The sequence below is a fragment of the Argiope bruennichi genome, chromosome 6 (genome assembly GCF_947563725.1).
Source record: "Argiope bruennichi chromosome 6, qqArgBrue1.1, whole genome shotgun sequence".
In the NCBI taxonomy this organism is placed as follows: domain Eukaryota; kingdom Metazoa; phylum Arthropoda; class Arachnida; order Araneae; family Araneidae; genus Argiope; species Argiope bruennichi.
Genome location: NC_079156.1, coordinates 93,297,185 through 93,321,755, shown reverse-complemented (window position 1 = coordinate 93,321,755; position 24,571 = coordinate 93,297,185). Strand labels below are relative to the sequence as shown.

The 24,571-nt window shown below is 27.9% G+C and overlaps 1 protein-coding gene across 1 annotated transcript in view; it reads left to right on the top strand.

Annotated features, from left to right (window-relative positions):
• LOC129971821 (acyl-CoA desaturase-like) overlaps positions 1-24,571 on the top strand; it is a 61,279-nt gene that overhangs the window by 33,528 nt on the left and 3,180 nt on the right. Inside the window, exons 2-4 of the mRNA XM_056085797.1 lie at positions 12,764-12,969; positions 17,160-17,290; positions 19,092-19,297. Of these exons, the coding sequence (XP_055941772.1) occupies positions 12,783-12,969; positions 17,160-17,290; positions 19,092-19,297 (524 nt within the window). The 5' untranslated portion in view covers positions 12,764-12,782. The remainder of the gene's footprint in view (positions 1-12,763; positions 12,970-17,159; positions 17,291-19,091; positions 19,298-24,571) is intronic.

The following is a 24,571-nucleotide window of genomic DNA, read 5'->3' as shown; positions in this document are numbered from 1 at the left end:
GATTTGAAAGGAAATTAGTGGAATATTTAATTTTCTGTTTCTCCAAAAACATTTGACAAGAAATAACGCCAAACATCTTTTTTAGTGTTAAGGAGGTACATGACAGTCTCAAAATAATAATAATAATAATTAATTTGATTATTAAAACCACAACATACAGTCAAAGTACTTATTAATATTTTCGTGGTTTCATAAGTTATTAAGAGATAGCAGCTCTAATCAGAGATAATAAAATAGTTTACCTTGAAATAAAAATTGATAAATTTGTTTATAAGTATACTTTTTGCGCCTTTATAAGGGATTAAAAATCAAAGCATTCGATTTCTTGGCACTATCTCAAATGATCCTCAGTTTAGTTCATTTTACGTTGTGAAAACTATATGATGCGTTTAGCAGATTATATTTGAGTTATAAATAATTAATTTTAACATTTTCGTTATGAAAAGAAATTAGAAGACAAACACAATTTGTCATTTTTTTTTATTGACGAAATCTTTCTTTCTGCTATGCAGAAATTTGTTATTTGTTTTTAACAAAACCGAAGGAACGAATTTCTAAAATAATTGATCCCTCCCCTTGCCAGTTGTTTTTCAGTCCATACATAGAAATATTTACCTGATTAAAAAAATACAACTAAAATTGTCTGTCTTGATAAATGAAAACTCTTTGGGATTTTGTGCAAGCGCCATTGGGTTTTTATTTTACCGGTATCGGGGAGAAATGACAGATGGAGGAGAAGAGTTTATTTTTACTCAGTAATATGTAGAAATATTACACACTCTCTCATTAAAACAAAATAGTACAACTCAAAAACAAAATGAAAATGAATACTAGAAAAAGAAATAAAAACTAAGCACACTTCTCAGCAAAGTGAAATTGTCCAAACTAGTTAAACACCGAATTCTAATATATATATAATTGAGCAGTACCACTTAAAATACACACACACACACACACACACACACACACACACACACACACACACACACACACACACACACACACACACACACACACACACACACATATATATATATATAAATTTCTTACTTTTAAACTTAAACTTTCTATGAAGTTAATAAAACTTTCTATGAGGTACTTTATAAGGCAATTAAACGCTAATAATATTGGCCATAAAAGTACATGAAGATAAAGAAAATTAATTATACATCTTAAAAGAATCATTAATGAATAATTACATCATCAATCAGGCCAAACTTTTCTGACTGAATTTATTCTTTATACTTATCTAAGTTCATCGATGTAGTTGTAAACTTAAGAGAACATCTTAGAATACTCCATAATGCAGTTTTAAAAGACAAAATTTAATTACCAATAAAGAAGACTGTAAGGCTACACGCATTTATTTCTAATTATATCCAGAAAAGCAATAAGCATCTTTTTGTAATAGATCAAAGGATTGCAGTATTTAGAACAATGATAGACACCGCTTAAATTACAGAAGAACAATTAAGGTAATAAAATAAAACTAAATCGTGCCAGTCATTACGTCATTGTTCTAGGCTGCATCCAATGATTCAAATATTCTTTGTATATAATTCGTTTATAACACCGCAGGTGATTCCAGTTCGTGCATTGTGTGATTCATATTAAAAACTTCAATGTTATCTTTTTAATTTTCTTTTTTTTATCGCTTTTTTTTTCATTTATTTCATTCATTTCTGCAAAATAAATTTTTATACATTCTTGAAGTCTTTTCTTATACACAAATAATTTTTCAAGCAAAATTTATGATTATTAAAGCTACATAACGTATAGAAAGTATTGGCTGTGCAAGTTAAGAAATTTTGGGTTGCTTCGCAAAACCAGATATAAGTTTAGTTAATTATAGGATTCATTCTTTTTTAAATGGATATATTCTATAAAATGTAAAATCATAATTGATTGAGTAGAGCTTTGAAAAAGCTGAGATGTATGAGGCACTCATAAAAAGCAGAAATTTAAAGTAAAACAAAAAAAGTTACAATACAAGCCGCAATAAAGAATAGCACCAATAAAAATTGTTTCCGTAATTACAATTTTTAAAAATAAAAAATATTTCTGTATTTTATTTTTAAAAATTGCTATTTTATCGATTGAAACACTGCTTTAATTTTTGAATATAAAACTTTGATCTTTATGTTTGAGGTTTTGTTTGGAATGTTTGAATTTATGTTTCCTTTTTTCCCATTCTTAGAGATAAAAGAAAAAAAAATTGCTATATTCAACAGTCTAAAAAGAGAAATTCTTTCCTTTTTCCTGTAAGTTTTCACTCTGCCTTCTCAGAACAAAATGTTCTAAAGGAATTTTAAAATTGTGTTATGATAATAATATCTCATTTCAAAATTTCTACTCAGTTCAATGTTTATCTTATTTCCATATTTCGGAAACTTATCGAAGTAATTAAATTTTCGTATATTTATATTTGCTTTTTATACCCTGATGTATGTTTATAGACATAATGTTACTAGTTGGCCGAGAAAAATAAAAAGGGAAAAGGTGAAAATGTTTTCATTTCAAAGTGATAGTGAAATTTTATGTTTTAATTTTATCACAAAAACTAAAGTGATATGATTAACAATTATATGATTGAAGGTGGGTGATAGGGCACTTGCAAAGTCGCCGGAAGAATTTTAAAAATGTATAGTCCCGCCTTTTTCAAGAAGTTTGACACTTAGTTTTAATATTAATAATTGCACGAGAACCTGTACATAAAGGATATTGATGATATTCATAAAAATTACTATAACTTAACTCTTTGAGCACGAATGTTTTTTCAGTCACCATTCAAGAAGGTGCATTATTTTTATTTATTTGTTATTTATTTTTAATTGTTAAAAATACCTACAGAATGGTAAAATGATTTAGATTCATTTTTCAGGGAAACTCAACTTAAAACAGTTGCATGTATTTATTTTTTGGTGTAATAAATAGTCCATGTATTAAGTGAATAATTATGCACCGAATTATATTTCCGAGTGCAAAGTGTTAATTTTTATTGTGTATTAAGCTTAAACCTTTTTAAAACATTCCTTTCTAAAGTCATACATTCATACAAAATGAATAAATAAATAAAAATAAAGAATCGATATGGGAGAAATATATATATTCCTTTGCCAAATTAGAGAGATCATAGTTTAAGTCTAATAAAAGTTCGGGTGTAGAATTCCTCAAACTTAAAAAGGAATTAAAATCAGTGAATCTTTTATTTATTTATTTATTTTTGCTCCTTTAAATATCAATTCTTTTATGTAAAAAAATGGTGCGATATGGAAGAAGGTATAAATAATAGGGATTGATCCAGTGAATCCAGCCATATGGTCTCTTCACATAAATTCATGTCTAAAAATAAATTCGCATCTTGTTTCATTCCATCTTCTTCCAGTAAATTAAATTTTAATGAAAACAGATATTTTTCTACTCTCTTTTATATAAACCATTATATTTTTGACAGATCATTAAGAGATTTTGTATATAATAATGTAGATATTCAAAATTATATCTACACCTTCAAAATAATATCGTTTGTATCTTCAATTTTAAGCCCCATTTTTTTTTTTTTTTTCTTTGAGCATTAAAAATATCTGGACACATTTGAATTTACGCTTTTTCGTTAAATTTCACTAGAAAGACTGGATGAACTGCTCTTGAACTTTCCTCATTTAAGAAATATTCTCGAATTCCCATTTTTTAGAAAAGTTTTGGTCACGAGGGCAGTTAAAGTAGCGGTAGGTATAAAATGAAATTAAAAAAAAAGATTTCGGTTCACCTAGTTTCACTAAAAACTTATAATGCTTTTGCAACTTTAATCAATAATTTTGTTTGCCATTGGTAATTAGAGCCCACATTTTCGTAAAAATATTATGCATTTTGGGGTGGATATAAAAAAATTTTTAATTCCAATTTTTCTTCTTTTTTTTAAATTTGTAGCTTATGGAATTTTTAACCAAATTATATGATCAGTTAAACAACTAATTCTAGCAACAACAAAAAATTTCTTTATAAAAACTAATTTTCTAATTATTAAATTAAGAATTCTTAAATAATTATTCGCTAATTCTTAAATTCTTTTCTTAGAATTTTTGAAAAATCTTCGAATAGCTAAAATTCTTATTACTAATTAATGCTCCCGATTTATGTTCGCCTCTATTTCATTCGCTCTATTGAACTTCTATTTTCAAAATAAATAAATAAAATCTCGTTTATTCAAAGAAAATGTAAACAATCCGCAAAAACACCTCTTCACACCAAATAAATGAACAGCTATGATTGACGGACGACTGAATGACGAATGCAATAAAAACAAGACACAGATAATTAATGTATAAATAAAAAGTAGGAGGTAAAAGGAAGGGGGATAAGAAAAAGTTCAGGTGATCATTTGTAATTCAGGGCCACAACCGTGGAAAGGCCTTGAACTTCGTAGTAAGCTGCGGCTGTGATGCAATCGTACAATGACGTCATTAAAGTAGAACACATCCGGTTTCTTTCGGCCCTTAACACAGAAACATTACGTGAAGACCAGTTCATCGTCGTTCTCTCGTTTAATTAGTTTTACGATATAGAAGAATTCGGCAGTTTCGAATAGTTTTTTTTTTTTTTAATCGAACGAATTTTTAAATTCTAGGAAGAAAAATGAGAAGTGAACAGGTGTTCGGTTGTGTTCATCAGTTTGATTAAAATTTTGATAAAGTTTCAACGGTTAAATTTTTAAAAAAAATCGTTTTGTTTCTATAAAATTAAAACGAACCACTCTTTTCATTTCTATTTTTTAATCAATATTTAACCAATTTAACATTTAGTAGTTATTTCAGTAAATATGTTACTCTAAATATATATGTCTTTTAAATATATAATTATTTTGAATTACAATTCTCGGAGTTAAGAATTTTTATATTTGCATGAATAATCACAAAATAATGTAAATATGTCAACAAAATTCCCAAATAAAAATATCTTAAAATTCGAATTAAAAAATTCGCAAGAAATCATCTTATGATTGATTGATTTATAAAATTCTTCCGAAGTATTAGCAGACGACAGCATTAAAAACTAAAGATTCGTAGTTATTTAATCTTAAATTCAAGTTTTATCTATTTAACGTTAGATGCTCACAGAAAACTGTTTAATTAACTGTTGTTGTTTTCTTCCATTATAAACTACAGATTGGCTAAATATAGAGAATTTTCAAATCACAGTTCAAAAGAAATGTTTTCATTAACGAAGTAAATAAGAAGAACAACTTAATATCCCTTTTTAAAGACAATTTTAGGGAACTTCGAAACTGGATATATATATAATATTGCATTAGTACAGACAAATCAAAATATGGAGTTCTTATAATAAGAATAATGCGTTCCAAAAAAATTTCTTAGTTAATTAGAGTGAATAATTAGTTAGTTTATGTGATTAATTAAAGCTATTATTAATGATATTTTAACCCTTACTAATACAAAATTTAGATAAAACATAAGGAAGACACAATTCATGAGCTACATATGCTTCTGTATCAAAAATTACTAAGTGTTCACTTTTGAAAAATCAAACTTGTTGAGCCCATAAAAAAGGTTGTATGACTTGTAGATAGAAGGACTGAAAAAGTTAATTAATTACTAATACTAATCAACCCCATGTTAAGAATATATCATTCTTCGATTTTTGTTAATTTTTTTTATTAAATTTAATAAAATAAATGTTGAAAGTAAGAATACCATCTAGAACAACACGACCTTCATTATCATCATTCATCTAAATGTCAGATTTATTCATTTATTAATAATTATTTTGACTCAAACATGGCAGCATTCGAATGCCTGAATATTTAAGGATGTTGCGAATGATGGAAAATGTTCTTCGAAAAATTCTTTGTTCTGCCGTATCGTATTTTAGGTTCATAAAAAAAATTATGAATGACTACAGAATGTTCGAGAATACAGCTTAATCATTATATAAAATTGTATTATTTTAAATTCACTGCTTGGAATGAAGGGCTGCAGGTCACCCATCCTTTAATTGCACACATGGAACATTCCAGCAAGAAATTACTCATACCTTTCAACAAGACAAATATAAAAACTTCAATATCATCAGAAATGAAATGCAGTGTTGCTTCCGGCAAAAGTTAATGGCAAGAATCTACCCATGTATTTCAGTCAGAAGTATTCTATAATTAAATATAATTGGCGTAGCTAATGATCTTAATTTTAATGCAGGTACAACGTCCATGCGGTTGCTATGTAATTCTCGAACTTCTCTTACTTAAAGCAACAAAATGGATCGCGGAGCATATTTTCACTCTTTGCGATTTGTATGCACAAACAATATCACTTTGTGTAGAACTGATGTGTGAGAACGTGCAAAAAACTTTCTCATTGGCTGATTCTCTTACAAATAAGAACAGGTGTTATAAATTGCACAACCTTGTTTAGAAAGATGATTGCAGATTGGCAGCTGGTATACGTTAAACCAATCTTGTATGAAAAATATCCTAATTTAAACATATGAACTATTTGTTTTAGTCATAAATGAATTTAATCATATTTTAATATCGATGGTATTGATGAAAAATCTTGTAATTATCTATATATATATATAAAACAAAATGCATATTGAAGAAAAAAACTCCAATTACAGAGGCATCAAAAAGTGAACCACAAACACACCAATAATATTAAAAGTAGAGAAAAATATGAATATTATAAAATATATTCTATATTTAATAATGGGTATAGCCAATCTAAAAACAATTAAAAATGCATTTAAAATTATGAAGTGGGAAATCTGAACTCTAAAAAGTATTAAAAATGTACAAGAAATTAAAAAAAAATTAATTTGCATTCTATTTTCAAACTACTTCGTGTGCCATTAGATACAAAGCTACATTTATAAACGATTCTGTAAGAACTATTCAGTATAATTATGAAAATAATGAAATTAATGTCTTCTCTTTTTTTCATCCATATGAAGTATGCGACGAGAGAATAATATTTTCTAAATGTTCTATGCGTATTTGTAACTATTAAAAATTTGATTTCGACATTTGATAAAACGAAGCTGAAGTTCCAAACCTGAAGAAATTTAGCTTGATAATAATCTGTTGTTGGTCTATATGTATGTGAAGATAATAATAAAACAATGAAATAAATTATGCAAATGAAACTCAGTACGTGACCTTGGCATTAAAATTCTAATAGATGTGTATCAAATTTTGAACTAAACCGGTCAAAAGCGGTCAACCTATCTGTCTGCAAAGAAGTAACTAAAAAATGGAGCATACTACACAAGTGAAACCTGGTGTGTGGATTTTTCTCTAAAACGGAAGACATATATGAAATTTTGAACCAATTTGGGCATGAAATAATATTCAAAATACACGTTCACTTTTTAATTGTTTTGCTGCAGATAAAGAAACCGATAAGTGCATGATTTTGTAAGCATAAAAGTTACTTCTCAAATCCTGCTATTATAAAATAAAGTTGATAAAAATTGAAAAAGGAAACAAAGCTGTTATAATGGCCTTCGGAAAAAGGAAAAATAATTTACCGATCAGATGTTTATCCATGTATGCAAAAATAGCCCTGATGTTCAAGCGTGAAGTTATTTCTCAGTTTATTTTCAAACTTTGACAAGTCCTTCTATTTTGACATTTTTCTAGAAAATTGAATATTCACTTGTAATCTATATAATACTCTCTCAACATTCTTTGCGAGGTTAAAGATTATTTCTTTTTCCTCTTTGTTGTTTAGAAAATGTTTTAAGATAAAAATGTATCAAAATACTTATATAAAAAAGTAATAACCATCAAATAATATGAAACAAATATTTTCTTTAAAGTTATCATCAATTTGAAAAAAAAATCTGGTTATATATTTTAGAGCCGTTATTTTTAAAATTCACTTTTATGTATAAGAGAGTAGTTAATTTCGTTTTGGGAAAATGGACATCATTAACGAAATGCTGTTACTGAATTTTTTTTATTAAACTAAACAATTAATAAATATTAATTCTGATTGATGTCCGTTCTTAAAGAACAAGTTCCGTTATAAGATGAAATTACCAGTTATAACAACTGCAAGTTTAATTTGTAATTTAAAAAAAACTTAAATTGTCCTCTTTTTTTCAATGCAACGAATCATTTCCATTCTTAGATGGAAAATATTAAAACAGTTTAAGCTTGATGAGTTGAATTCCTAGATTACTGCTATTTAAGGGTAAAGAATATTATTTTATCATTATTATGAATTTATTACAAATGTTTAAAGATTTATTCATTCACTTATATTTCTAATATAATTAGGAAGGAGAGTTTTTAAATGATTATATATTATCCTTTATATATAATTTAAAATATGTGATTTTGTCATTTTCGAATATTTTCAAACGTCTTGGGAATATTTAAAGAAATTAAACAATATTTTTAATGAATCTAAAGTAATATTGATGCAATGGCAGTTCAAAAAGCTATATGTGCTGTTTATATAGTATTATGTAATGCAATTATAACATGATAAATAAATTTTAATGCAATAATTGAAATATATTTTAATGCAATAATAATATATATATAATTGAAATATATAGTATTTGAAAATTGCCCTTTATAAAAATTAAGAAAGGATATAACAATATTTTTTAATATTTCAAATAAAATGAAAGAATTTAGCAAATTTAAATGTTTGAAATATAATCAAATTTGACATTGCATATTTTTCTTGAAAAATAACATTTCGCAGAGGTGAATCACTACTTTATCATTCTTTTAATGTAATTTCTGAATTTGTGCTTAAAAATTAAATTTTAAAAAATGGAAATTCATATTCTAAATTCACTAAATAGCTCTCTTTAAATGCTTTAACAATCCATTCTTCTTTCACATTTCACACATTCTTCTTTCACAAAAATTTCATTTTTTATTGCTTTTTTAAAATTTAGTAGATAACATATATTTTTATTAATGTCACAAAAGCTGTAGGTCGTTAAAAAAAGCAATGACTGTTATCTCAGAATTTAAACCTGTAATTTAAAAATGAAATTCCTATAATAACTATTATTTTGATGGTCAACTTTGTTCACGAATCTAGAATCATGATGAATCTAGATTTTTTTTAGAGCAATACTAAAAAGGAACTATTTCGAGTTCGTTATTGTGCACGCAATCCAGTCTTTTCAATCATCCTTTTTACTTTTTGTTATGAAGATGCTCACCCATGCATGTTTGAATAAATAAATCGCACAACAATGGAAAACAATGGAAAACTGTTTTAGCTTTCATGTTGCTTAAAAATAGAACAATGAGATGTGATTTCTGTATATCACAAGATATGATAAACTCGAATGTAGCAAACGATAAATAAATATTTTTAAAAAATCTGGAATCTCTTAATTGATCATTGTTTATTTATTGGTTGCCAAACATGCCGAATTAATTCAATTTTTGAATCCATTGAACATTTTTCAGGTGAAAAATATTTAAAAGAGATTCGAATAGTAATCCAAAATATCATAGTCTGATAATTATTTAGGTTTGATTCGTTTATCTTTATTACTTTAAACTAGCTCTTAATCATGTAGCAGCGATAATGTATAATAAAAAAATTATTTATAATAAAAAATATAAAAATGAAATAAAAAAGAAAAAAATAATTGAAAGCATTGCCATAAAATATATTCTAAAATATTTTTCAATTCATTAAAATTAGGATAAAATGTACAGGTATTAAAATTTGATCTCACTGAAAGGCTAATTTTTTGAATTTTAAAATGGTTTAGAAACAGTTTTTGTACCATAATATTCCCTGTAATATATCATAATATAAGTTACTGAAAGAAAAAAAAGGTTAAAACTTTAATGAATTTTTATTTCAAAATCTAATAAAAATTTTGAAAAGTTCTTTTAGTAAACATTTATCACTCAAGAAATAATTATTTACGACAAATATTAGCTCTGTGACCAATGATTTGTCCTGTACTATGTTTTAAGCTATTTTTGTAATATGCATGGTGTAATTCACTGAGAGTATACCAGTTTATAGATTTAATATTGTAAATGAATGTCATTAAAACATCGTAAGGCAATGTGCGTTTATATATGAAATGGCATGCACAATTATGTTTCGCTTGAAATTTTGATGTAGCATTAATCATTTTATTTACAATAATCCTATGCAATATTTTTTTAATGAAATTCAGCTTAATAGGTAGCTGTTTTATGGCTCTATCACATATTTTCCCCTTCGAATGTCTTATTTTTATTTGCGTTTGGATATTCTTTGTTTTATTTGCTTAATCTATTTTCGAATTGCTTTTTTGTTTTCATGTCTAAAAATGAGAGCTCATTGTTTAGGAAAGCATTTAATTGATTACTTAACTGATGGAATCGAACAATCACTCTATAAAAATAGTGTTGACTTCAGACAAAAATAAACGAATTTTTTTTGAAAAACAGTTATTTAAAATATCCGGTTAATTACGTATAATTAATATTCGTAAAATTGAAACAAAGAATTATTTCCAGTTATGGTAAATTTTTTTGGTAGTAAGGAAATATCGAATGTTCAGTTAGAAAAAATTGGCAGCAATTTCTTCTATTTAAATGGTGTAAACTGTGTAAATGATTGATTTGAATGAAAGATTATTTTAGATGCGATTGTTCTTTTGTATTTTAATTTATCTTTGAATATTTCTATTTTTACTGTTCTTTAAGAATTTCTGAAAATATTACTTACTTAAAATGTTTTCCAATTTTTTTTAGAGTAAAATAATCTGAAAGTTTATTGTTTTGCAATGCATTTAACAGGTTATTTAACCACTTGTTTAATCAATTCAATTAGTCAATAGAATGCGACTGAAGTTCCAATTGAAAAACGGTTGGAGTTCTCGAAGATTTTAGTTTTTATAATAAACACAATGAATGCAAAAATATCGTGACGAAATAGCAATCCTAATGTGTATTCGAATGCAAACGATTATTTTAAGATTATCTGTCTTACTTCATTTTAGAAACGTTCTTAATAATTCTTTAGTAGTTCTTAACCTACTATTTGTTTAATTCATATTCGATATGAGGTACCAAAAAACGAAAACTTCGTTTCCTGCAGATAATTTATTTTACTAGTTTAAGAGGATGAAAAAATTATCGTACCTCGAATTCAAAATATTTAAGATAAAACTGTGCCAATAAATCTATTTTAATATTAAAAAAAACACAATGAAATTAATCGTAAAAAAAGTATTCCACTCTAAAAATTGAATTGCTGTTGGTCTAAGAATTCAATTTACCAATCCAATTGTCTGGTAAAATCCAACATTAATTTAACCATAAATTTGATGGTTAAATTAATGTTGGATAAATTTTAGCTTTAAGAATGTTTTTCAAAACGTTTTACTGCAGAAACAAATTATTAAAGTTTTATTCAAACAATATCATTTTTTTTTCTACAAATTGGGAGTTTTTTCAAAGCCGTATAGAAAATCGTTTGACATTATTGTTTGATCGTTTGCATTCAAATGAAAGGAAATGCTTAAGATAACTATATTCGACATAGTTATCAAGTTTGTTAAGCCCTTGTTGGTAAATATGTTCATGAAAATTGTACTATGTAATATTATGTGCAGAGGATCATATAAGTATATGATCTCAGTGAACTAATGTGGTTACCCAGCTGCGCTTTGCTGCATCAGTATAAACGAATTTTTAGCTAAGCCTATTTCCTAAGCGAAGCATTTACTTTTATTGTAAGCGTCTAATGCTTCTTGTGTCATATAGTATTAAATTTTTCTATTATTTTTTTATTGCTGTTCTTGAATAGTGGAGATCAATAAAGGCTTGAAATTACTGACGATTATAAAAAAAAATATTTTATTATTTTGTTCCGTGTTCAAATTGAATACAAGAAAGAAATTAATAAACGAAATAAATAGTTAAAAATAGCAGATCCATTGTGGAAACTAAGCCTAGAATGTTTTGCCTTTCAAAAATACTGAAATTTAGAAAATTGTAAATTTAATGTATTTAAGAAGATTTCTTAAAGAATTCTTTGAGCTTTATACTACAGCAAGAAAAAATTTCTTCATGAAATATCAGAATAGAATCAATTCGTGCTCCCCTGACCCACATTTGGTGCGCTGATTCGATTTAATTTTGAACTTCAGTGAACATCTTAAAAGAACTGGTGGAAATGTTCTCCCCTCGACTAACACAATATAGTGCACTGAAATTTTATTCAGACAGCATTGTAATGTTTTCAAATATTTAGAAAAAAATCGTTTTCATTTTCCTTCTATTAGAAACAATTATTTCAAATTATATTTTATCTTTATAAATTGAATTTTGTGAGAATCTTCAGCTCATATTTGTTTAAAGGCATCGAAATTATGATCATTAGTTCTATGGGATAGCGATATCTGGAAAATGAAAAAGAATAATTCCTTTTTTGAACATACGGATTAGAAAAAAAATCGTTTGCAATTTCTAGATGTTATTAGTTTATTTGTAATATAATTCGAGATATTTGTGATTTGAGATATCTGTGATTTGATCGATCTATAAGTGGTCGATATAATTTAGGTTATTTATAATTTCATTAATTCATCGGTGGGCGATATAATTTGGGATACCTGCGACTTACCAAAAATTTCCGATAGAAATTCACATTTGAAATATCTGTAATTCGACACAATCGTAATTAAAAATATCTATAATTTGTGATATCTATGATTTGATTCATTCATCGGTGGCTGATATTCTATTCTTTTCTCCTTTTAGGTTGTAGCAACAATAATAAATGGCACCAAATGTAGTGTCGTCTACGCTGCCGGAGGAACACCACGAACCCCAACAGGAAACAAAGCCTTTAGAGCCTGTCCAAATAGTCTGGCGAAATGTCCTGCTCTTCATAGCACTTCATGCTGCTGCACTCTATGGGTTATACCTGGTCATACTGAATGCCACACTAGCGTCATGGTTTTACGGTAAGTTGTGTCATATCTTCATATTTGAAATTTATATGTCTTTTACTCGATTTCAGTAGTCAAATAGATGGCACAGTAAAAGCTGCATCCTATATATTGCATCAATACGCCAAGCTTAGAGATCAGCAACCTGTGGTTCTTTTCAATACGTAACTGCTGTTTCTCTTTCAACATGCAATGAAATAGGACTAGAATTTCCTACAATTTCATCATACACAAACCTATAACCCAAGTATCGTCATAATCAAAAATTTCTATTGAAATTCGGGCAACATCATTAGATCCTGAATGTGAACTTTCTGATTATTTTTCGATAGTAAATTGAAAATCCTTCAGTTTTCTTTTTTCTATTCCTCATAATTTCTCTAATACACACTCTTTTTCAAATAAATTTTCCTGCAATTCAGAAACTTCCATCTGGTGTTTCTTTATCAACCTTTTTTTACAAAACCTTGATTTTTTTTTATTAACAATTTTGAAACAATTTTATCATAGTATTTTAATTTTACCTATATTTAAATCAAAAAACTCTTCACGAGTTTATTCTGATTCTATTTCCTTTTCTTTTGCTTTTTTATCAATTTGATATTATCATCTAATAATTGCAGCGCAATCTTTCGAGGCAATATTCTAAAGATTTAAAGATATCTTCTCAAGTAAACATATTTGCTTTTGGAGCTCTTTTCTTCTTATCGTAACAAAGGCTAATGTGTGTATTGTTGGTGCTGTAAAAGTCAGATTGTTTAACATAAAGCTATGAAATTTGGAACAAATATATTTTTTGAAGATAAAAATGTGCACCCGTAGTGTCTTTTTTTTTTTTTTTTTTTTTTTTTTAAGAACTAAGCGAGATTTTAGATTTTTTTCCACGACAACTTTTAAAAATGTTATTGCACAAAAATGATTTTCCATCATATTAAAAATTTAAAAAAAATTCTTTTTAAAAAAATTATATCAGTTTAATTGTCGAACAGTTTTGTTCCTGAATTCCAGCAACTAATTTCAAAAGTTATTTTTCGATTAACCTGAACATTATATTTAACTATCGAAATGAAATTCGAAAGGTTGTTCGAATATTTTCAAGCATATATTCAAAATATTTTTTCAAGTGTCAATTTTTTACACTCTTTACAATCATGTCAAAGGAAAAAAGTCTAAAATACATACTCTATTGCTCATTGTACGATGAAACTAAATACAAAAGATGCAATATTGTGAAAGTGTACAAAAAACAAGGGAAAATATTACATCCGCTGGTTTCATAAATTTTTAAAACTCTTGACCCTTCAGCTGATGGATTGATTTCAAAAGGGTGATATATTTCATAAGACAGATATTAATTTTATATAGAAAACACAATAAATAATTAATATACATAAATACATAAAAAATTATCAGTGTGCAAGTAATGTTAATATCACGAACTACTATATTAAATGAAAATTTAAATATGATTTGTACTCAACCTAACCTTATTTAGTGCTCTGGGAATAATGGTAGGGATTAATGTCCATTAAATCTCTTATGTATGACTTAATGTTCATAATTTTATCAATAAAGTAATTTTAAACACCAAACGGACATTAAAGCCATGTTATTTTTATAATTTTATATATGTTCTCTTTATTATGCGTTTAAATATTTATAATGGTGTCGAGTTCCATGACATCATAATTACATTGAAAACGTAGCCGTCCGATATAATCTATCTTCAGATTGCATGTTGTCTTTAGCGACTATATAATTTTAATTTCTCATTCCTCGTGTAAACTGCGAGGATGAAAACGGAAACTTTCTTTCTTCGTTAATTAAGTTTGGTAACAGAAAAAAAAAAATCTTCCGATTCAATATTTGATGGAACAAAGAAAACTGTTTGAATTTCTTTGAAACAATTAAAACTGTTGTTGAAAATTATGCAAAAAATATTATAAAAAAATTCTCAATATTCAAGTTAGGAAAAACATTTCACGTCAATTAAGTACTGTTAGAAAAATATTTTTTTTTTTTAGTTTTATAATTGCTAAAAATAAATTTTATGCAAAAATAGTTCCAGAAAGTGCCGAAGCATAATGGCAAAATCTCACAAAACTTTAATTAATTAAAATTAAAAAAAAATTCATATCTGTGCTTATTCCCACCTTCCAAAGTATATTAGTTAAACAATCTAGATGTCCCACAGTCACACGTACGCATTCTTTAATTTTAACAGTGATATACCAACTAACTGTTACGATTTATACCCTAATTAATTAAAGGTATTCTAACAAATTAATCAATGCATTTTCTATGATATATATAGAAATATCATTCACTTGATTCGAAACCTTTCGTGTTATTTTATTACTCTTTTTAAGTGAAGGGCAATAAATTTCAAACGCCATTAACCATTTCCTGATATCAAAAACTATTACTGGTTTATTAATAGTTGGATTCCAGGAAGTTGGAGTTCCCACAGAGATCCACCGAACACTTTTAAACATTTATTTCTGGCTCTTCGAGTTTGGCTGTTGCATTTTAATCTATCACTGGAATGTTCATCAGTATTTTTCACCCTCCACAATAAGGAACGTCTGGCACTAATAACCTTTTTTTCCATCAAGAGTCATTCGTCTGTAAATATTCTTAAAATCAATCAACCGAAACCGTCGCTTATCTTCATTATTTCACCAGTAGGGCCACAGCGGAAGTTTATTAAATACGCAGGTGGTTATTTGTGGAAACAAATGGATCAGCTTTTTATAGTTTCAATATAGCCTGAATGTTGTCTGCCGGTTTTACGCAATTTCATAAATGATTGTTCTTTTTTCGGTACATATTTTAATCTTCGTATTTTATAAATATAGATTATTGTCTGTTTCTTGTAAAGTGCATGATTTCTCAGCCATCATGAGTATTGACCTATCGACTTCCTCGCACAAGTAAACAGTCCGCTGCTGTCTGCTTAAATCCTTTTAATCCTAAGATCATTCGAGTTCAGATATTTTAGAATGCCCGCGTTTCTGTATCAAAGCTAAGAAAAATTCTTCACCTCGCCCAGAAACAATTCGCATTCTTAAGGCGTTGATATATGAAAGAACACCTTCACTTAGATAATGGCTATTCAACGAACATATGCTTGGATATTCTTTGATAATATTCAGAAAACTTCCCTATTCTTTCAAAATTTATTTGGGTGAGCTTCTCTAACTGATAAAGCACGTGCCCCAGGTAATCAATCACTAATACTTAACGAAAAGGGTATGAAATTTCGCAGTGATATCCAGACTTACTAGCCGCCCACCATACTTTCATTGAGTGGGTGTTGGGACCTTTCAATATTGATAAAGTTAATCTGCCACGCTCATGTATGAAGTAGACAAAGAGAAAATATTGCAATTGGCAAAAAAATACAAATTCGAAATTTTGATGAATTTCCTCGTTTTGGACCTCTCCGACTTCGAAAAACAAATTTTTTGAAATTATATCTATATGCGAATACGTTAACTCAAATACACTTTGAGCTAGAGAAACGAAATTTGGTAGGTGGAACGTTACATCAAAAATGTAGATTTTTGACACATTTTGAGGCAAATCCACTTTGGGAAAAAAGTTTGTCTGTCCTAGTACAAGTGAATACGATAATTACAAAACAGAATAATAAAATTTGGTACACAAATTTAACATCTAAAATGTTGATTTTTTTTCCTTCCAAATTTTGAACTAAATCTGACAAGGGTTTGAGCATCTGTCGGTCAGTACTTTTGTTTGCTTGTATACATAATAAGTCATAAATGCAATGAACTTAAATAAGTGAATTTTTTAATTTTTTTTCTTGTAATTGCAATCATAGTTTTCTATCAAATTTTGGATTTATTTGGTAGAAAAAAAATATCTAAATTGCATACTCGACTTTCATCATTTCTTAACCATACAATTCTCATGTGCATAACTCTGAAAATAAAAATTAATTAATTAAATTAATTAACCATTTTTGACATTTGCGGGCTTTCTCACATTTTTATGCTTGAGTGAGAGGATAACACTTTTGATAAAAATTACACGATAAAGTTTTGGAGAAATCACTCCCTCTTGTTTCTAAATGAATCTCCATAATCTAGAGCTTTCTTTAATCCGGCCGTTCTCTGGTCTATTATTTACCGGATAATTGAGGCATTTCTGTAATTTGACATTGTTTCGTTTTCTCTTCACAGGTATATTTTTATGTTACTTGACTGGTCTGGGTGTAACGGCAGGAGCTCACAGGCTATGGACCCACAAAGCTTACAAAGCGAAACTCCCTCTAAGGATATTTTTAGCTTTCTGCAACTGCATGGCACTGCAGGTAATGATATCTTTTCACGTTTTGTTTTCTTTGATGAACGAATTACAGACGGCAGAAATGAGCTCTTTTTTATTATGGTATTTTAAAGAAATGTTTGATTATTGTACATCAGCAAAACAATAGACGGTTTTATAAATATCATCAAATCATAGTCACAATAACACAAAATAAAATCATGAAAACGAAGTAAGCACAATAATATAAATAAATAATAAAACAGCAGACGATAAAAATAAAAAAGAATAACTGAAAATACAGACGCACTAAAAAGAGAGGTAAAGAAATTAGATTATTTCCAGTAAATGATGCCATTGAAACTTTAAAATACAGGATGGTTATAATTAAACTTACCCTATGAACAGCATCCTATAACGCAAACGGGTGAACACGAGGGCTAGGAATTTTAGCTTAAATTCTTAAACTTTTTTTGGCAAAAACAATTTTTTTTCAAAAAAAAAAAAAAAAAAAAAAACTGAAAGTTTAATAAATTATATAAAAAATGAGAAACAAATGTTTGTTAAACCGACGGTTTTTTCCCCCTTTATCAGTAATATACTGATTTTTTTTTCTCTATGTGAATATCAATACATGAAAAATGAACCAAAGCGACATATATATTAAATATATTCCATATTAAATTTTAAAATTTAAAGCTCCAGATGCATTGAGTCACCATTTGAGTGTCTATGTACCAAATCCCATGTTTGAAAATGGGATAAATTTGTCTGAGCACCGCTTGGCACACATACATAAGTTCTTTTATAACGACACTCATTAAACGGTCAGTCAACATACAGAAGTGTATCGAATTGAAACAGGAACCTCTTATTCCTCAAGAGTTCAGTTTTGATTGCAAACTGGACTTTATACATACTATATGATGTAGACCATAAATCTCGAAACTACCTAAAACTAGTATAACCAAATACTTATTTTAATAGATTTTCTATTTCTCAATAAATATTATTCAAATATTTAAGACATTTTAATCTGTAGCTTATGTTGCCTTGTCTGAAATAAAATGCTGTCTGAGCTTACAGTTTCTTAGCTCTTCACCACATTAATTTTGATATTTTGCACATACAGCAAAATTCATCAATACAATGACTTTTTAGTACATAATCATTACATTTATTTGGCTTCGAGTTGTTTATCTCAAAGTTAATCAATTTTTTTTTTTATCATTCTTCAAAATTATAACATATGAGAAAATTATCTTTTTGCAATTGTAAAAATAAATTGTGGTAAATTCTAAATAATCGTCTGATGCATACGATCATTTTAATTGAAAATAAGCTTGCAGACGATAAGATAAATTTTTTGTAACGTAGTATTTTATATACAAATACATTTTGTTTAAAAATGAAATTTATACATTTTTTAAAATATAGACATGAATATATTTTTGTTCCGAGTAAAGCCAGTATATCAACTATTTATTCATAAAATATATATATCCGCTTTCTTTTTATTATTCTATATTATTCGCTAAAATATAGAAAACAATTTCTGACTGGAAATTAAGACAAAAATGCACGAGAAACCAAAAACAATACAAGATAAAAAATCAAGCCATTAAGAATAATTTACGATATTGAAAATAATTAAGTAATTAATTAATTGATTGATAAGATCGAGAAGGTTCCAAAATATTCATTATGAAGGAAAATATCTAAAGTGATAAATATTCCATTTTGTTTAGAATATATCCATAACATTTTCAAAAAATTTTGTCTTTAAGATTTTTTATTTAAAGAATTATTTTGGTATTGACAATGAAATCTTATCTTATTTTTATTAGAATGACCTGTATGAGTGGGCCCGTGACCACCGAGTCCATCATAAATTCGCAGAGACCAACGCTGACCCTCATAATGTGAATAGAGGATTCTTCTTCGCCCATATGGGGTGGTTAATGGCCAAAAAGCAGAAAGACGTCATAGAAAAAGGAAAGACAGTAGATATCAGTGACGTTTGGGCGGATCCAGTGGTCAGATTCCAACACAGGTATAAAAACGTATATCTATATCTATCTATGTGTTTGATAGTAAGTTTTTTTTTTAATACAAATCTACAATTTTCTACCGAACTTGTTGATATTTGGAAAACATGTTCGTCTAGAAATTAAAATATGAGGTTATTAAAAATTAAGCAAGTTTTGGAAGCTTTTTCAACTGTTTCTTCTGTAAATATTAATTTACAAAAATGATTTTTACACTATCTTTTTTTTTAAATAATTTTTTTTAATGATAACAATTTCATTAACAAATTAATTTTTTCTTCGAAATTTAATTCATTAATATTTTTTTAATAATTTCATTTCATTAATTTTTTCTTCTAAATTTAATAATTTTTATAATTTCTATTTGATAGTTAGTTTGTAACAGTGTTTTTATTGTTATATTGAAATTCAAATGAATTTTAGTGTTTTATGAAGGCATTCTTTCTTGTGCCTTCACCAATGAAAAGTTAGAATAATAATAAAAAAAAATCTCTTCGTGAACATGAATTCTAAAGTAGCATTATCATTTTTATATTAGGAAATACCATTAGTAGTATACTCTAAATATTTTGTAGTATTATTTTTTTTATAGCTAATTGCCACTTAAAAGCAAATAATTGCTATTTTAATTGTTTTTACTATTTCTATTTTACTATCGTCAAAAAAAAAAAAAAATCCGAACTCGAGATTTTGACGAATTTCCACGTTTTAGATCTCCATGAGTTTGAAAAACACATTTCAAAAATATGTTTCGTCTCTCTGCCTGTGGCAAAGATAACACAAAAACCACTTTGAGCTAGATGGTTGAAATTTAGTATCCAATCTTTACAGCAAATTGTCAGATATCTGTCAAATTTTAAGTAAAATCTGCTCAGAGGAAAGCCGTCTGCCCGATTGTTCGAGTATAAATTAACACAATAACAACAAAGCGAAGAGAGACAGATAGATAAATTACGGTACACAAATTTAACATCTATAGTGTAGACTCCTGTCAACTTTTGAGTCAGATCCAACTACGTGTTGACTGTCTGTCAGTCTGTCCTTTCAGACACATGTAATCGCAGCAGTTCAAAAATGCAATGGTTTAAATATATCAAATTTAGTACGGGATTTTGTGATTACAAGTGCAGTTTTGTGTCTAATTTTAATTTCAATCAGTTTAGAAAGACGTGTCTAAAATACAAATTCGATTTTCGAACACTTTTATCCTATGCCAGGGATTAATCGCCAAATAACTCGCCAAAGATAACGAGACAGCTTCAATAAAAATGCTGAATTCATGACATAAGTAAATATTTCGTAACTATAGTACGCCAGTGCCATATAAGTCGCTCTCTGGCATGAGAAGTTTATTAGAGGATATGCGAGAAAGTTGTGGGGAGAAGACTCACGCTGGTTTGTATTAATTTCCCTTTGCTTTGTAGGGGTAGAATATATATATATATATATATATATATATATATATATATATATATATATATATATATATATATATATATATATATATATATATATATATATATATATATATATATATAATAGAATTATAATTTGCACGCGCAGTTGTTGATAGTAGAATAGGTTAATTGAATTCATATTTTTAGTCTTATTAACTAAACAAGGATTAATCGCTTTAAAGTTTTAAAGTCGCTGAAGTTTTAAAGAAATGCATTTTAACAATCATGAAAGTAAATATTCTGCTAAAATAAGCTGATCGCCAAAGGCGTCTAGTTATTATCTGAAAGCAAATAATTATTTTAATTGCTATTTTAAGCAGTTAAAAATGTTGCTCGGAAGAAAAAAAAAAAACCCTGTATGAACCGAAAATTTTTCAGTGTATTTTTATTTTTAAGTGGGCACAACAGGAGGGCGGATCAAAGGTTAAAGATACAGTTTCACTTCAGTGGCCATGTTATTTCCTTGAATTGCTCATGTACTTCTACATCACAGCGTATTCATTTTGAGCTCATTGTGATTTTAAGCTATAGCGTTAACACTCGCACCAGCAGACAAATCAATACACAATCATTCTAAAGATGGATGGTAAAATATTGATAGTAAATATCATTCAGTCCTACCGTTTTAGCCATGAAACATTCACTACATTTCATCTGTTAACTAGCTGCGCTTTTGAGTTATCGTATACCCATAAGACTTTCAGTTGATGGATTTCATCCAAGTTTGATAAAAATCTTCCATTGAGGTTTTCAGGCCGCATTTCCAAATTTCATTCTTCTAGTTTGTTCCGTTTTTGAGTTATAATGCTCATAGACAATCATAATTCCAATAATAGTTCGTCCTGAATTTGTGAATCTAAAACATAAATATGGGTCAAATTCTTGAAGTCGAATTATTTGACAATTACAATATTTTCTCTTTCTGTTTGTCTTTCTTCATTATGTTATGAAAATCTTTAACTACAAAACAAATAAATACATCATAGCTGTTTCCGGTTATTTAATTTTTCATCTACATTAAAATTAGTGGCCTCTACCGACCAGTTGATTCACCGGAAATATTGATTAGGTTTAATTTCAATTAAATCTCTTAACATAATTCGATGTTTGTGATTCTCCATACAAAATATTTTTAAGTATAAAAATGTAATAGATATTAAAGTCGTGGTATTTTAATAACCTCACACATGTTCTGTTTATTATGAACATGAACCCTCCTGATGAAGTCATTTAATATAATAGTGCCATTAAAAACTTTTCTGGATAATCTATTTCAAGTGACGCATCGTTATTCGCCGTCATATCATTTCGGTTTCTTATTCTTCAATTAAACTACTCGAATAATAAGAAGCAGAATAATAAGCTTTCAACAGTTTCAGAATCACGCGATTAAATATTTAAAAAAAATTAAATGGTTTGAATTTCCTTGCAACATCAAAACCTATTGTTAAAAACGTTCAAACTTTAAAAAAAGTGTCAAAATTCATGGGGGAAGAGTGACACGGCAAATAAATTGATATCATTAAAAAGTTTTTTTTTTTTTTTTTTAATTTTAAAAGAATGTAAAAATTATTTTTGTGCGATAATATTTTTTATTATTATAGTGGAAAAACATCAAAATTTCAAACTTCGCTTGATTTCTAACTCATTAAAAATTTGAAAAATTCACTTCTAAGTGCATGTTCTCACCTTTTAAAGTATATGCGAGTCGGATTTAGCAGTTCTATGTCTAATAACTTGACTTGTAGAGCGCCGATACACATACAAGTCGAGCTTTCTACATATAGATATAGATATGCTTCCTTCTTTAAAAATAGATTACAATACCTTATTTATAAGTAACAGACCGTCTTAATTGTAAAAAAATTCCTCAAAGTTAGCTGGAAAGCAAAGGTAGATTCCTTTACATATATGTTACTATCTCGCAACATAAATTGTTGATAGAAAGAGTGAAGATTAGGGCTTGAAAATAACTTTTCAGCCTCTAACTTCTAAGATATTACAGTTATCGAAAAACTTCAAATACAAAAGTTGTTAGTCTTAATGAGGTGCTCATTTGGCTAATTGGATTTATTTTTCTATCTTCAATATTAAGAAAGTTATAGCGAAATGAAAATTTCGACCCCTCCCCATCATTTCCACCCCTTTTGAATTAGATAGCTTATTTACGAACTCATCCGAGGTTTTAACATTTCTTACATATTCCAAGCCGGTTAAAATCCAAACAAAATTACTCTAGTTATTCTGTTCACAAGGTAACATGGACAAAGCATTACAAGGATATTACATATAATAAATAACTTTCCAACTAAGGGTGGTTTGGAGTCCTAGAGACGATGATCGATGAAGAACTGAAAATTTCCCGAAGTCTTGTCAAGAGAACCATTGCATTAAGTAATCTTCCTATATGAATCTACCAAAAAATTCATAGCAGTTCCCGATTACTTAATTTTTCATCTTATTAATATAGAATTGTTAAAAAGTATCCAATACCAATCATCCTCTACTAATAATACCGATAACAGGAATCTAAATGGTTCATCTATTTTTATTCATACCATTCGGCATACAAAGGTATTTTTAAGTTGTTTCCAGAAGCGGAAACTAGTAGCTGGCTTTGACATTCCATTAAATCGTTCTGAAACATTAAATGATTCAACTAACAATGAATAGCATAAAGGAGCTACACCTTCAACATAAATTGTCCTAACTTAGAAGTTGCGCTAAAAACAATATTGACGCAAAAGCGGAACAAATTAGATCGTTTTTACAATCCATGCTTTGGTGAACAGGAAAAACGTCAATGTTTTCGATCTATTAATTGCAGAGGAAATCTTCTGGAAACGTTTGCTTCGGCGCTACAGTTCGTTAATCTCATTGTTAAGAAGTGTGAAGAAAAAGCTTCTACAAGCTTTTACCTTGGAAGATGAAAGTAGCTTCCGCTGATCTTAAAACGGTTAAGATGAATTTATAGACAATTCTAATTTAAGAATTATACTCCATCGAAAAAGGCCTTCTATGTATTTAAATAATCGTCGAATATAGGTGACAGAAAGAAAAGAGTGACAACTTTACTTCTCTTTAAATTAAACCCTTTCGAGACGGGATGTCTCTGCTCTAGACGTTCGTTCGGGACGGAGTATACGCGAAAGGAATCATCCTATAAGACGGGGAGTTTTGCGTCTTTAAACTTTATTTATTTATTTTCAAAGTTGAGCTTAAGTCCTAACATCGTAATTTTTGGGGCCTATTTAGATTATTATACTTTACATATACTTACATATACTATACATATACTTTAAAATCGGCATTTAGTAACCCTTTTATTTTAATTTAAATTAAAATATATTTTAAAAAATCATTTATGATGTGAAACAATTTTCAGAAGTCTCATTCAAATTATTCTGAAGTTTTAATGGACACAATGCATTAATAAACTTTTAAAATGAATATTAAAAAAAATTCGAAAGTACAATACAAAATGAGTAGAAGGCAGGCACGCAATGAGCTCAGATTCTGAAAAAATATCCGTATCAGAATCACTCAAAATCTCGATGTGGAACAGATGACTCAAAATCTCGATCTCATCTGTGCCATTAATTGCCTTATTCATAATGCTAGAATTAAAGACGATTTTTTAAAAGAATTTGAAATAGACTGTAGATGCACAAAAAGCTGAAACTCTGATAAATATCCATTCATCAGATGATGACCTTTTGACATCAGCCAGAGAGACAGATGCTTCATTATTTTCTCCGGTAAGGTAGTGAGCATAGTTTTTTTTTTTTTTTCCATCTTTTTTGTGGCAAACCTGATCTCCTG